At 39.4% G+C, this 16628-nt stretch overlaps 1 protein-coding gene across 3 annotated transcripts in view; it reads right to left on the reverse strand.

Annotated features, from left to right (window-relative positions):
* The window catches only part of LMO7 (LIM domain 7), a 57919-nt gene extending 44664 nt beyond the window's left edge, over positions 1 to 13255 (reverse strand). The window contains exons 1-5 of one of the 3 annotated variants that reach the window (XM_023726723.1): positions 13009 to 13230; positions 11761 to 12042; positions 9735 to 10454; positions 8777 to 8806; positions 40 to 157 (exon numbers count right to left, since the gene is read on the reverse strand). In XM_023726723.1, the coding sequence (XP_023582491.1) occupies positions 40 to 157; positions 8777 to 8806; positions 9735 to 10454; positions 11761 to 12042; positions 13009 to 13223 (1365 nt within the window). In that variant the 5' untranslated portion in view covers positions 13224 to 13230. Of the gene's footprint in view, positions 1 to 39; positions 158 to 8776; positions 8807 to 9734; positions 10455 to 11760; positions 12043 to 13008 lie in introns of all 3 variants that reach the window. The other 2 variants (XM_023726724.1, XM_023726725.1) reach the window with 2 other exon arrangements.
* Between the last annotated feature and the right edge of the window lie 3373 nt (positions 13256 to 16628).

The raw sequence follows: 16628 nt of genomic DNA on the forward strand, positions 1-16628 counted from the left end.
TGGGAAGTCAAACAAATGTACTCTCCTCCCTCTACTCACGTCTTGCCATTTCTGATCTTGTTCATTTAATCGTGATTTTATTTTCTGCATCTCCTCGTAACGCATCTTACGCAAGTTTTGATCATCCTCTGAGCGGACATCACTCATAGACTTACTCCTGCAAGAAAAACATTTAAGGTTACCTAGGATCACATGACCAAACTGAGGGCTAAAACTGGAAGGCTGGACTTATATTTGGAAATTCCATTTAAATTTCTGCTGTACTACCTAGACATTGTAGTGATAGTATCACAGAAATAGGGCTACACAGATACATGGTGTTTTTTCCAAAATGCAGAAACAAGAGCCTAGCACTAACCTTAAGTGTGAATTCTTTCACAAAATGACTAAATTAATCAGGCACAAGTCTGAACAAGTAATCCAATGTTCATATGTGGAGTGGTCAATGAATAAAGGAGTACTTTAGAAAAAAATAATTGCTAGTCACTAGAATCATCTGTCTTTATTGTTCTATCTTCCCCAAAGATAATCTTTTAAGGTTTGGCTGCCTTTTCTGGGCACTTATTAAATAATTTAATGATTACCTGATATTTTCTCCTCAAGTTGAATACTGTGAATAAATGTGCTGCTTCTTCTCAGAGACTGTATGTCTAAGGTCTGCCCCACCACTGCACTGGAATTGTTCTCCAAGCACCACAGGTAATTGCTAATAGCCAGCCATAATAACCTGTATAGCCCTCTCTTTTCATTAATGCAACTTCCATGTTTTCACACATAATACCTGCAGCAAGTAAGTACTGAGGATTACCTCTTGAAGAGTTCAGTCTAGAGTTGTTGTTAGCTGCTGTCGCGTCAGCCCTGATTCATGGTGTCCCCACACACAACAGCAAGACCGCTGTGATGCAAAGGGTTTTCACTGGCTGATTTTTGGAAGTAAATCACTAGGCCTTTGATGCTAGTCCTCTTAGTCTGGAAACTCTGCTAAAACCTGTTCAGTATCACAGCAACACACAAGCCTCCACTGACACAGGGGTGGTGGCTGCGTGCAAGGTACGTTTACCAGCGATCAAACCAGGACTCCCACATGGAGGATGAGAATTTTACCACTGAATCACCAATGACCCTAATCTAAAGTAGAAACCAACGAACAGAGTGGGGTGCTGAACGCAAGGCACGTGTGAGCTGTCTGCGTGCACTCAGAAGGGGAAGATAAGATGCACCGGGAGAGAAGGGGTGCCTCCTTCCTGGGCCCCTAAATTTTGCCTTTTCCAAGGTTTTTTGCCATCATCACATTATCTCTTCTTTTGCAACACATTTGCCTTTAGCTAGCTCAGGAATTCAATTATCACCTTTATGCAAATATCCCCAGGTCAGGACCAGCCCTTCCTTTGACTCATTTCCAATGGCTTGTTGAATAAACATCTCTGCAAGGACATCCCCCAGGCACCTCCATTTAACAGAACCAATTGAAATAATACCTAGAAAGGATTTTATAAACCGTAATTCACTAAACATATGGTTATTGTTTGATGCAGACAAACTGAATCTTGTCTCCAAACCTGCTTTTTCTCTTGTGTCTGTTAATGGTTATAACCTGCTCTCCCAATCACCCACATCTGAAACCTAAGGACGTTTTTTTTCACCCTAGTTTCTCTCTTCTCCCTACTTTCAATTAGTTATCAAGTCCTCTTATTAAGTGTCTTTTTCTTTCCATTTCTATTGCCAGCACCATAGATCAAAGCACAATCAACTCTTACTTGGACGTTCACAATAGCTTCTTAAATTATCACCCAGGCTCCAGAGCCAGTAAAGATCTTTTCTCAAATGGTCTCTCCAACTCAAAAGCCTTTCACCATCACATATACCTTTTAAAATGCCACTCATTCTTCAGGATCCTTGCTAATCTCTAGGCAGGTATATGTGACTTCCTAGTCATTGTCCACTTAAGTCTAACAAGTATCTCCAACTTCACTTGTCTCAGACCAAAAACATGACTGCTTACCCCACAACCTCCTCATCTCCGGTCTTTCTCATCTCAATAAAAGTCAACTCCACCCTTCTAGACTTTTGGCTAAAAATCTTGGAGTCATGGCTGATTGCTCTCTTTCTCTCATAGAATGCCAACAGATTCCACGAGTAAATTCTGTCACTCGATCTCCTAGCTATATGTAAGATGCAACCACTTCTTACCTCCACGATTACCATCCTGATCGAAGCCATCATCATCTTCTGCCTGGATTATTGCAATAATTGGCCTCCCTGCTTCCACCCCTTCCTGCCCAAGAGTTTGTTCTCAACACAGTAACCAAAGGGGTCCTTTAAAAACTTCCCTCAGATCATAACACACTTCTCCTCAAGACCCACCAATTTCTTCCCATCTCACTCTGGTTAAACACACGTTCTCCCAAGACCTTCAGGTCCTGCATTATCTGTCTTCTGCCCACTTCTCGGAGCTCATTTCCCACCATGCTCCCCTCTACTTACTCTGCTCCAGCCACACTGGCCTCCTCACTGGTGCTCAATGCACTTGCTTCTTCCCTTGCTCCTCAATCTGCCTGGAATCCTCTTCACCCAAATATCCACATGGCTTGTCTCACCTCTAGCTGTATTGTTCAAATGTTAACTCAGTGTTTCCTTCCCTGACCACCCCAGAAGAAACAGCAAATGCCCCTTTCACCCCATCCCTTTCTCTCTTTTTCCCCCATAGAATTTATTGGAATTAAAATATATATTTGGAATAAATAAAGTATATATTTGAAATTGGAATATACATTTATTTACTTATTACCTGTATTGCCCTGTAAAAATGTAAAGCAGGAATTTTGTCTGACTTGTTCACTGCTTTATCACTTGGACCTAAAAGGGCACCCAGCCTATGGTAGATGCTCAATAAACATGTTAAATTAATGATCTAGGCAACATTCTACCACTTTGATAAAGTCTTCCTTGCTTTGCTTTGTCAACGTGGCCTTCTCCTTCTCTCAACTTTTCCAGTGCTTTAGCTGTATCTTTCTCATAGTGCTTAACACTCAATGTTATGTTATTCATACATCGTGTATGCATGTGTGTGTTTTGCTTATCTCCCTCACAAGTTTATGTTTTTGCTTGAGAGGAAAACACATTAGCATAGCACAAGGTATGCAGGATATACTCATTTAATATCAGCTGTAAGAATAAAACATATTTTATCATATTTAATCAAGGGACACACACTAAATCTGAAATGTTTCCAATTCTTTTTTGGGAGGTAAAATATTATCTCCCAAAAAAGTTCACAGAAAAAGCTTATAAAGACATACATGGGAATATATATTACATGGGATATATACTGGCAAAATATATATCTAAATATGACTATATTTAAAATTGATTCATGTTAATTTGAGAATATAAATTTACTTAAGTCATAACTGAAAAGTGAGATTATTTGAGCTAATACTACAATTGTTGTTGTGTGCCGTCAAGTCGATTTCAACTCATAGAGACCCTATATGATAGAGTAGAACTGCCCCATAGTGTTTCCTAGGCGGTAATCTTTATGGGACCAGATTGCCAAGACATTTCTCCCAGAGTGGCTGGGTTCAGCCACTGACCGTTCAGAGTCAGAACCGACTCAATGGCAACTGGTGGTGGTAGTGTGATGGAAAGCCTGAGTGCATTCCAATGCAGGGCAGAGCCAGGTACCAGGATGGGACAGGAAGGAGGACTCCAGCCCTGACTGTGGTATTAATGTTCATCATGATCTAATATGCATCACTTAACTTCTCTGAGCCTCATTCTTCATTTGCTGAGGAAAGGAATGTTATGAGACATGGATAAGGTTATGTTGATTGCATTTCATAAAATCACCCCGTGCTATATACCAACAATTATGGTTAAAGCAAATATGATTTGGTGGGATCTCCCAAAAGCTAACTCCCAAAGCTGTTTCAAATTAGTGAGGTCACCCCAGACCACAATGATAAAATCTAGAACATTTGAAGTCCAGGAGCCTTTCAGCTGGGTCATGAAGAATCCTTTCCTTATCAGAATGAACAGGGTAAAAACATTAAACTTTTGAGGACTTACTGTGTGCTAGTAACATTGCCAGGCAGTCTACATGGATTATCTCATTTAAGTGAAGCCCTAGACTGGCTCCACCACTCATGAGTTGCAGTACAGTGAATTACTTAATATGGCCCTTCTAGACATAGTCTTTGTAACTCCCACCAAATGACTGGGTGGGACTAGGCAAATGAGATGCTTGTGGCCCACCAAGGGGATTGAACGGTTTGCTAATAACGTAAATAAGGTGCATGGCATGCTTGTGGGGGTGGGGCTATGCAAATAAAGTGTATCAAACCCTAACGAGAGGATTGGTCAGTTATGCCATCCCGCTAGGCTTAATAGAGAGTCAATTCCAGAGCAGAGAGGGGTCCTGACTACCACCAAGAAGAAAAGACAGGAGCAGGCTGTGTCCTTTGGACCTGGGATCCCTATGCTGAGACCCTCCTAGACCCAGGAGACAGAGAGAGAGCTGTAACACTGAAGACAGCAAGAGACGGCAAGAAGCAGTGGCAGAGAAATGGTGGCAGGAAAAACAGCTGAAGCAGACTGGCAGGAGACAGTATGGTGAGCTTCCTTGCCCACACAGTGAGACAGTTGAGTGCCTTCGGGGTGAAGGTGTGTCTGACCTCTGCCTCATAGAAATCAGCCTTGGACTATTGATCTTGATTCTCCTTTCTCCTTGTGAAGTTAGAGGAGGTCAGACACCCCCACTTGCCATTTTTATGTGAGTTGTGTGTCCTTGGGAAATCTCCATTTCTGTTTCTCTATGTCTCTAAAATGCAGATAATACCTACTTGACTGTCTCACAGAATGGTGATAAGCACCAGAGATAGCACCAAGAACACTGTTTGGGAAAATGATAAAGCTCTAGTATGTTTTGTGGAATGAGTTACTATTCACTGGCAAATCACATCATAATTTCCTTACACTATTCATTTACCCGCTACATTTGTGTTTGCTTATTTGGAGAGGCTCCAATTTCGAACTGCATTTGGATTTTTTTCAAAAATACAAGTCTAATGCCCTGTAATTTCAGTTGAAAAAAAATTGTTTTTAATAGCAGTTAGGGTGGAGACAGGAGGGAGGTGAAAGTTTAAGGGAAAAGGTGTGGATCATAAATCAAGATCACTACAACTCTTTTACTTTCTCTTCCCACTATGCTTATTACCTACTACTCTCCTGGCACTTTTTGGCTAGTGTTACGGTGCATCTTATTTTAGAACCAAACATAACTAAGGTATAAGGGACCAAAAAGGACCAAATGTAGTAAATAATCCTAAATATAAAATCACTGTTAGCCTTACACAGCAAATAGAAATTCCGTAATACTAAGATCTGGTCTCCAACTTTCAAAGACAGATATGAATATCTTTATGTACCTCTAAATACATTTCTGTTAGGTATTAGAGAAACTCCTTGAAGAGACACCAATGCCAAGGCCTGGGTAAGAGGCTTTGGAATTAGCATAAAGTATAGAAAGATTAAAAATACAATGGAGACTTTTATCTATAATCTTAATGAGGGTTTCCCAATGGCAGCACTACTGATATTTTGGGCTGGAAAACTCTTTGTTGTGAGGTACTGTCCTATGTATTGTAGGATGTTTAGCTCCATCCCTGGCCTCTACTCACTAGATGCCAGTTGCATGCTCTCACACACACACACACACACACACACACACACACACACACACACACACACGAAGAGTTCTAACAAACAAAAAAGTCTCCAGACATTGCCAAATGTCCCCAAGAATGCAAAATCCTCATACCCTCTCCCATTCTGAGACCCCCCCCCCACCTGGTCTAAACATTTGGATTAGAATGGCAGAACACTAAAACTATAGTATAAACCTACACTTCTTGCTGATTTCATCAGAAAATAACTCGCATCAACTTTATTTTCCCTTCTGTTTTGTTATCGTATATGTGTTTCTTTTTCTATAGAATCTTGTAGTCAACAACACATAAGTGAATATAGACGTTTTAGCTGTCTTTGATTATAACTTCACCTGGAATCAGTGTTCATTTCCTGTTGATACTGGCAGCAAATGCAATGGCTTAATCATATTACAAGATAATTTCTATATACCCTTACCACAAAATTTTTATTTGTTGCTAATAGTTTCTGCCAAAAGGCATCATTTCCAAATTTTCAAATTTCCTGGAACCATCCAGACATAAACTCATGCAACACAAGAGCATGCACATGTGAAATGACTGCCACACATAAAGCCTCTTACTAAAAATAAGCAGGCAAACTGACAAGCGTTAAGTGCCAAATAAAAAGCCAGCTAGAAATTAACAATCCAAGACTTCAAAAGATATTGCACATTTCTCTTTAACATGATCCTTACTACCATAAAGAAAGTATTCATGCTATAGGTGGTTATTTTTCAATTACAGGATGTTGAGCAATAATGCTTTTCCAAGTAAGTATTCCAAGCTTGATAACATACATTATAACCAGAGAAATATCACCCAACATAAACATGAAACAAGTTCTAGATTAAAAACCTACACTTAAGTCAATTTAAATTTACATTTTGTTGTCACTGCAAGATAAATTTAAGGAAAGCATTGGTAACTGATAGAATACAGGAGGTGAAAACAACCCCTATTTGATAGATTTTGATTTCAAGTGGTCTAAAACACATTTGAGTTTTCTAAAGGCACACTTGTATTACTTTCCATTATTTGACAAGTCATGCATTATTCATCAGTCTCAATTTACAATCTTGCTTTATCTGTGCAGTTCCTTTGACCCTAAACTGCATGGGGAAACAACGGCCTTTAAAAACAAATACTGTACTATCCAAGCAAGAATCTCAATATAGTCCACATTTGCTGCTGCTAGCTATAGTCCAGAAAATATCCTTAGCTTTGTCAGCTTTGGCATTTGGGTTTTTCTTTTTCTTTTCATAACCCAGTCTTACAATGTATCCCTCACTAAGGGGAACATGAACAGTCATTGAAATAGTTGTACATGTTTACATTCCCTTCAGGGACTTGTACTCAGAGAAGTATCCCCTTTAAGCATCTATTACTGATATCTGTTTACATCATAAAGTCATATTTCATTTACAAATAAAATTCTTTAAAAGTTATCATTCAAAATACTTAAAGCTGCAGGCAGATTTTTAATCAAGTTAAAACAGCTTTCCCATGATGAATAAAGGCCAGTTTTGCTCTATAACATAGCTTCAGCATCACACTGAAAGCTCTCGTTCACCCTCACTGACGAAAAATGCTTTAAGCGCATGACGACACAAATAGGGATCATGTGCCTTTTTTTGGTGTGTTGAAAGAATGCTGTGAGCTCACTTTTAAAAATCAGTGACTGAGAAGCACTTAAAATTACTAGATGCACATGGCTCAATTAAACCTTTGACATGTAGAATGCTTATAATGCTTTAAATGGTAATTTCAGTATCACCAAAAGCTCTGAATAGGAGCCCTGGTGGCTCAGTGGTTAAGGCTCTTGGCTGCTAACCGAAAGGTCGGCGGTTCAAATTCACCAGCCTTTCCGGCGGAGAAAGATGTGGCAGTCTGCTTCTATAAAGATTACAGCCTTGGAAATCCTATGGGGCAGTTCTACTCTGTCCTATAGGATTGCTATGAGTTGGAATCGACTTGACTGCAATGTTGTTGTTTTTTTTTATTTTTAAGATCTCTGCACTGTATCAAAGTTAGAGAATCTTAGAGATGAAATAAATCCTGCTAGGGGTAAGAAGAAGAAACTTAGCTACTAAGGCTTAAGCATGTCACGATACTTGACATACTTAAGCTCTCCTCCTCTTGCTCAAAAAATATTATCAGATTCAAAAAGTTACAGAAAGTTTGTTGAAAGATATTATGATCAACATACGCCTGGCAATTTTACACTGAGAATGAATGAGTCTATATACTTAGCGGTGATTAGTGTTTACTTTTAACTCTCCCAATTATTCTAGTAAAGAAAAACATTTCCAAAAAGTTCATTTTAAATTATAATGTATTATGTCTACCAGATGACTAAAATCAAGTAATTGTTAATTAACAATTAAAAATACATCACATGCAACAAAAATACTGGAAACTATCAGTATATTTAAATTTGGAAGGCCAATTTTGCTCTATAACATAGTCACGTTATAGCTTTTACCCTAATTAGGAATCTTAAAAATGTTTCAAATGCCACCAGAGGAAGATTAATGTCACTCACCATCCCCATTAGAAAAGTGCTTTATCAGTTAAGAGTACATGGACATTGCCAACCACATGTATATAACCTCAAAGTAAATGCAAATATTCTTTTTCCATCATAGATTTTCTAAAATGTACTTATTTGTGTTTCAGCATCCAGAACTCAAAATAATTTTAATCCATCTAGCCATTCAAATACCAAAAGAAATATATCTAACCTTAGGCAAGTGCTTCTGTTATCTTTAATCAACTCCTTCATAAATAAAAGAAAATGCTTTAAAAAAAACCATGGAACTGAATTTTAAATTTCTGATAAAATAAAAACTACTGCTGTCTTATAGTACTTCATGCACTGGGCATTCAGACACAAAAACACTACCATTAGGTTGCCAAAAGTAAGAAAAATTTCCCAGGTTTTAAAATCTCATGCATAGCACACAGCACCCCCACTTAGTGGCATGCCAGAAGAGAAATGCAGTAACGCGTTACACAAAGGACGAACAATATGCAGAGATTTTTTTCTTACTATGAACTATGAAACTTACCCATTCTCACCATAAATCTTTTGAAAAAGTCTGAGAAACCAGAAAACCAAAAATTAAAAAGTCATTTTTTTTCCAGTTATGTTAGTTTCTAAATGTTCAAAGTCTTTAACTAGAGACGGACAAATCTCAAAAGGTTGTTTCTTCAGCCTCATTGTTGATCGTGTTCCAAGTTCCTACCAAGGTTACATCTCAAGGAATTCAGACTTTAGCAAGATGCAGGGTTCCTCGATTTACTTTGAACCAACAGATCCATAAGAAAAGTTTGGCTTCCTGTTTTCAGGAACCAATAATAAGTTAGATTTGGGTCTACTAATTTTATTCAACCTAATCACATTTGTCCATCCTCAAGTTCAACAAACTGAACATCAATCAAAAAGGCAAGTTGTTGAACACATACATGCAGACTCAGTTATTATCAAAATGACCATAATTACACTCATGTGAAATTCATGCATTTTAACATCCATGTTTGCACTGAACTTTCAATTATAAATAAAAACGAGTCAAAAATTGATGGTCAAAGAAACCTAGGTTAAAACCGTAAATGAAATTTGCGGTGTCATATTTTATGAGAAACCCATAAAATCAAACTTCAGCTAGGCTATTCCAGAAATGCTGAGACATGAGAATAAGTCTTTAAATGTAATTGCAAAACATGTTCATGAATCCTCATGGCAGAATAGTACCATAATCTTGGTTAAGGCTAAAGGCTAGATTTGTGTACACACCTTTCTCAGGCCTAACATAAGTGAATGTAAAGATGTACAAATACGGAATTGCACTTTTTCCATGAAATGATTAAAGGTTTCTCAAAGCAAAAAAACAAAAACAAAAACAAAAAACGTCTACAGGATGCTTCAAAACGGCATGTGGCATGCACGGTCAAACAATAAGATGCTGCTTTCTCTCACACGAGAAGTTACACAAGACCAGACTCCTTGCAGAAACAAACTCTGACCTCTCAACCATCAGCCGTTTCTTGTGCCTAACTCTGCTAGCCTCCCGGATGGCCTCCCACTTCTGCAAGTCGGCCTCACTGCAAGGACCAGGCATGAAGCTGACTGGAGGCACAGCAGTTCCCAGTTTCCAAGACTGGATCTTTCGGGTCAACATGTCATCTTTCTTTTGCCGATAAGCAGGTACTAATACTCTACAACTATTACTTTTTTCTTTGGATGGGCATGTCCTTTCAAGTACACAGAGAAATTTTGCTTGAATTTCCGGAGGAAGAGTCCAAGGCTCAGGAAAAGGTACTGGCTGGTATCTGTCAGGAGCCCCCGACAGAGGCACCTTTTTCTTCTGCGCTGGAATTCGGCGAACAATCATATCATCTTTTTCTAAATCTGGAAGTAGAGGTTCACCTTCTCTGCACTGCAAAATTATATCCCGCTCTACAGGATCATCTTGCTCAGAAAACCTTCTAAAATCTTCAAAAGCCTGGAGAACACATGGATTTGCATGGAAAGCCCCAGTCTTCCTAACAAAGAAATCATCATTCTCTAAGTCAGGATCCAGGGCTGACATGTCTAGGTTGTCTCTTCTATATCCTGGTGCATGAGAGAGATTCTTTCTGCGTGTTATGAGTCTTGGACCAGAAGTAGGATCAATTCTGATATTTGTTTCAGAAGATAAGACGTCATCAGAGTATGTCTGAAGGGCCTGAAGTAATAAAAACTGACTGAAGCACAGAAAAGAAAAAGGAAGGGAAATCTTATTAAGTTTGGGGAGAATACATACTTAGGTAGCAGAACAACTAGCCAGTCACTCTGGGTGAATTATTTTATAGAGTCATGGGAGGGACTCTGGCTTGGAAAAAAGACTAGCATTTAATGCTATCACCAGTGACTTTTCTAGATATCATTTAGAATAATAAGAACAGACTGTATTTCTCAGGAAAGGTGGGCATTAGCAAGGCTAAGGGATGGGGCTAGAACATGGATCAACCACAAGTCCTTAATACACATACCACACTTCCTCTTGTCCCTCCCTCATTCTGCTAGCCACAAAGACCTAATTTCCCTCCTAGAAAAGCAGCAAGGATAGATCTTGAAGTTTCAAGAGTTGGGCATCATGCAATAGGCACATGTAGTCAGCGAACAAAGGAAGAACTGCTCTGGTGTATCTTTTCTTTTCTTTGCATTGCTCTTCATTACTTGCCCTTCCTAGTATCGATCTACAAGTTATTTCCTTTCTCCACATCTCTTTAGAAAGTCTTTTAGAAATGGTTTTCCAGAGAACCGACAATTATGTCACATGTAAGTATACACTGTCTTGCACACTATCGTACTAAATAAAATGTTTAGTCCTACAAACTTCCAAGCTTCCATGCTCACACAAAAAGCATTGCTTTATACATTATGCTTTTATACTAAATATATTAACTGGGTAGGATTTCATGGCTCAGCTCTGGCAGGTCATAGGAAAGCGTGTTAACGCAGCAGCAGCAGCAGACGCGGGCAGATGTCTGAGGCCAGGCTCCAAGCAGGCGGCTCATGCAGACAGTCCACCTGGGCTCATCCGAGGCACCCCTGGGGCTCCTGGCTGCATGTGCGTTCTGCGATTTTATGGCCCGTTTGGTAGCTAGTTCCAGTACAAGTGAACGTCTTTGGCAGTTGCCGTCTGGTCTATGCTCTGCTTTTTGTATTTTACTAAAAATCGCAGAGCTTTGGTTAGAGCCTGAGTCCTCATCCTCGGAGCCTGAATTCCTTCTACTGTGCAGTGATACGGAGAAAGGAAGGGGAGAGTAAGGGGGACGAAGAACTGAAAAATAAAACCACTAAAAATAACGCCAAACTATAACTATGTATAAAGAAAAGGACTTTTTAAGGTCTAGATCCTAAAGTTTAAATTTAAACAGCAATTCTTTTCAGTTACAGACATTCCAGGGAACATTAATTAACCTCTTTCTCTCTCTTAAAAGATGTACCCAGCTGGGGTATTGAATAAACACCAGGACAACGGAAACATGCATGAAGAAGACAAACCTGAATCCCTGAAATTCCTTATACCATGGTTTATAAGTTTCCCTTTTTATTCTTTTCCAGTTCACATCTTCTAGGGTAGAACATTTGGGAAGAAACCGATTGAAAGTATTCACTGGGTTTGGCATGACAGGACTTAGCCTTCGCACATAAAGATCATCCTTAACAATGTTGGGTATGCTTGTTGTCTTTTCTTCTTCCTCTTCCAAATAACAAGAGGAATTTGAAGTTTCTTGTACTGTTGACCAGTTCTCCACATTTGTGCCCCAAGTCCTCCTCTGGTTACTGTTCAAAACATCCAACCAGTTAAGATACTGTATGAGCAATCTGTCACACAGAACACAAAAGGCATGCTTTCTGGCTCACATTCACGCCACTGTGAATGAAGCAAATTAGTTCCCATTCTCATCACCACAGCTCCTACAACAAAGTTAGGGCACCGTACCAGCATCTCATTTTAATGGGACAACAGCTAGATACACCACAAAGATATTCAGTTAGAAGCTGTGTTAAAAGAAGGAGACAAACTGCAAACAATTTGAGGTGTTACTTTCTGTAGTATTAAAATCAACAGCATAGTAGATATCCAGACCCAGGAGAGATATTCCTGACCTCGTCAGCTCGTACAGTCCAGTGGCTAATGAATCAGCAGGAGAAAATATTTGTGAGTAAGAGTTAGGAGAGATGGTTTTCGAGATGAAACTCTCGGGCTGCTTTTTCACCTGGAATCTACAGTTGGCTAAGTCATCCAAAATTACGTCAGGCAACCTTCGTTGATCCTCAGAGTCCAAATCACTCTCAGAATCACACACCTCCATCTGCCAGAATGCTGGATTTGAAAAAGCACATTCTGCTCTGCTAATTTGATGGGAAATTAGAGGAGCCTTTTTGTGTCCACTGAGATCAATCAAGACCAGAAAAAATTGGAAGAAAATAACACAGCAGAGCTCACAGTGAATATTATAAGTCATCCCGTATGCTGAAAAGATATATCAATAAGCTGAAGGCATGCATCTAAAAAAAAGAACTGGTAAACTACATGCAGACATTTCACAGTGGAAGAAATATCTGCAAGATGTGTATGACTAAAAATACAGATAGGAAAAAAAAAATTTTCATTAATGGAATTTAATATATTATCTATGAAATGCATTTTAAAAACTTATTGTTTTTACTACATTTAAATATCCCACCCAATTCACAAAGCATGCCGAAATTTTAAAACTTAATAATCAGATGGCACCCCAGTACCTTGAAAATGTTCCATCTGCATCTGTATAGACCGGGCTTGCCCAACTTCTTCTGTTATCCTCATTTCTGTCCGGCCTTTTCTTCCTCAAGGGCGCTGGCATGTAGGATGGCTGTCTACTTTTGTGGGGTAAAAAACGATTGAATGGTAAAGCAGACTTCGGTTCAACAGCCGAAATCCTTCGGTATGACATATCATCTTTGTTATAATCCTGCATTTTGAACGTAAATTCAGAATCTGTGTCACTTTCGCAACCTACAAAAAAGGCACAAGAATTTGCTTTACTCGCCAGATTCTTCATCTAACTGAAACCCACACACCCTGCCTGCTTTGTCTTTCCCTTGGAAACCCAGTGCTGCTACTGCTAACTGCAGGGAATATTTTTAGAGATTTGTCATGAAGTTGTGATAAGATCCCTTAGGAGGAACTTGCTTTTGCACACTAGAGGCACACAGGGTATTCTTTTGCTGTGGCACAGTCTAAGCAGATAAAATGCCCCATTTACTGCTGAATCCCCTTTTCTTCTCAATCTTCTGGGTGCCCATAATTTTTCATAAAATGTATTGATGTAATAAATGTGAATAAAATCCAGCAATTAAATCACAGACACTTAAAATGGGACACAAAAATAATTCCAGGGAAACTCAGTAATTTAAAATACAGCATCCAACGAATCCAAAATGTAGGCGAGAGGAGAGAGAGGGAGAGCAGAGGAGAAGCAAATGCACACGATCACAGAGGGGCTGGTAGATCTTTGTGAGACCCCTACAAACAAGATTCACATGTTAGACATGAGGTTGGGCCAGACAACTTCTAAGTCCCAAAGGAATCTCAAGTGATGCCTACACGAGAGCACAGGACTTAAGGCTTTTGACTGAGTCCATGGAAATTAAATTGGGCACCTTGTATTTTGACCCAAAATCACTTAAACACAAATCAAAAGAACACCTTTGATATACCAAAGGTCAGACAGATAAAAATACTAATCTGCTATCTTAAAACAAAAACAAGAAATCTCTTTTAAAGGCACAGGAAGAAAGGACTATAGAAAACATCACTACAGAGCCAAGCTGAGTTCTGTCTCTCTTCCTGCCCTTCTTTCCTTCCAGCCTCTTCTGCAAAGCTTTGCAAACAGTGCTAGTTTCCCACCAAGGCTCTCTCAGAGGCTGCCTGTGTGCAGTTACCTGTCAGCTACATGCTCTCAGCATGTCCAGCACCTGCAGGGTTAATCTAACCTAAGGGCAATCTGGTCTCCTCCTTCCTGCCTGGCAGGAATCTATAGTAAATAACACTGAGAAGAGTCTACAGGAAGTGGCTTAACGTACAGCTTCCAGACAGGGCCAGGAAAGGAGGCGTGTCAGGGTAAGAAGGGAGAAAGTACAAGCAGTTATGCCTAGGAGGATTAGCAGCCAAGAATCTGCTGCTGTATTTGTTTTCACCACCTCCTAAATAAAACAGGAATTTCCGTCTTATTTCCAATAAATGTACTAATGATTTTTCCCAAAATTTGCACGTGTGAAATTTTTAATCTCAAATAGATCATTCTACTTTTGCATTTTTAAAGTTAAAATCTTTTTGGGGGGCAGGAGGGACTTCTGGTACAATGCCCCACACAGTAGGCAAATATCATCATTCTTGATAAGAGATTTCACATAAAACTAAGAAATTTGAGTTTGCGATCTTGTTGTATACTATTAGTACTATCCTAAATCGTCATCATTTGGGACTACAATGTGGTGAGTAGCTGCAGCATTTTAATATACTAGTCACAGAAAAGCTTTCACATCATCCTGGTGGCCTACAGGCTGATACTTTTTTTCCTTGTCAGTTGTAATTACCAACACTTAACTTCTACATTCTGAACTCAGTCTGCAACTCCTTTCCCAAGATCAGGAAGCAGGTGACAGTGGTCCTCTGCTCTATGTAACATGTACCAAGCATCCAAAGAGCCCTAGTGGCACAATGGTTAAGCATTTGGCTGATAACCGAAAGGTTGGCAGTTTTAACCTACCCAGCGGCTCTGCGGGAGAAAAACCTGGCGATCTGTTCCCGTAAAGATTATAGCCAAGAAAAGCCTATGGGGCAGTTCTACTCTGTCACATGGGGTCTTTATGAGTCGGAATCAACTCAGCAGCACTCAACAACAACAATACCAGGCACCCAATTCAACAAGTACCTGAGATGAGGACTTAGATTCCACACCGTTTGACCACTGCATTTGAACCGATTGAAGCTTGTGTATTCCCACATGCCCTCAATCTTCATCCTTTTTATTGTTTGTTGACTGGATACAAATTTATTGCATGTTTCATGTTCTTCAGACAGGACAATGTAGTACAGCGGGTTGAGAATTTCAGCCTCTGCCACATCTTTCTCCCACAGAGCAGCTGGTGGGTTTGAACTGCCAATCTTTTGATTAGCAGCCAAGCACTTAACCACTACACCACCAGGGCTCTTTTAATTTTATTTACATTCTTTTTTACTTTTAGTTAGATCAGAAAATACAACCAAAAAAATCTGCTGCTGTTGAGTTGATTCCGACTCATAGCGACTCTGTAAGACTGAGTAGAACTGCCCCAGAGGGCTTCCAAGGAGTGGTTAGTGGATTCGAATTGCCGACCTTTTTGTTAGCAGCTGAGCTCTTAACCACTGTGCCAGCACGGCTCATAGGCACAGATTATTATGCCTGAGTCTGTAGAGAAAAACCAAGATATATTATCACTGATAAAACACGTCAAAGTCAACTTTCTCTTCTGTCTTCTCCAAAAATGGAAGGGAGAAAAACACTTAGAAATGGAAACTATCGCCAGTATGAAGAAGGAAAAAATTAGCAAGAAGAAACCCCTAGTTACACTTGCATCTCTGTGAAATCCACTTCTTATATGAAATTTCTGCTTAAACAGTATTCTCTCCACTTTCCACTTCCTCCCATTCGCAATTTTCTCTTAATATGCAAACTCAATAGAAAAAACCCACGGCCACAACCCCACTCACCTTCACGGCCCCCTTTCAAGGTGATATCTGAGGAGTAGCTTGTGAATGATCTAGACCCTAAGGAATCCAAGCTCTCAAAGGAGTCTTCTCTCTTATGGCTGCCTGCAGGAGTAGGAAATTCTCCGCGCTCGGTACACCAGATGTCACTGTAGCCACTGTCCCTGCCACTTCTTTTCAGACTGCTGGAGTCTTCGAGCGCCTATAAAATGTTTTTCATAGAATAGTAAATTAGCTTAAACTTCTAAAACATTAATCAGCCATTACTTGTTTGTCTGCATAGCTCAAGTCTGGCTTCATCTGGTAGATAAGGCAATGAGATTTCCCTGCTGAACATCAGAAAAAAGCTGATAAAAATCAGAAAATAAATCTGTTACGGTTTGTCCACAATTAACACCTTGGCACTCATGTAACAACAAGGAAGTAGTCGATATTACTAAATAAAGTAGCATTCTCTATTTAACAATAAAGAAGGGGGAATTGTTTAATAAAATAAAAGTTAATAATTAGAATAGCATCGAAATGCTAAACTCAACAATTATTTACAGTCCTCTGGCAATAAACATGAAAGGAGTCAAGAAGAAAAATCAATCTTAATTTAGACATCCAAAAGGAGATAAGTCAATAGGAT

This window comes from Trichechus manatus, unplaced genomic scaffold (genome assembly GCF_000243295.1).
Source record: "Trichechus manatus latirostris isolate Lorelei unplaced genomic scaffold, TriManLat1.0 scaffold00013, whole genome shotgun sequence".
Taxonomy (NCBI): Eukaryota; Metazoa; Chordata; class Mammalia; order Sirenia; family Trichechidae; genus Trichechus; species Trichechus manatus.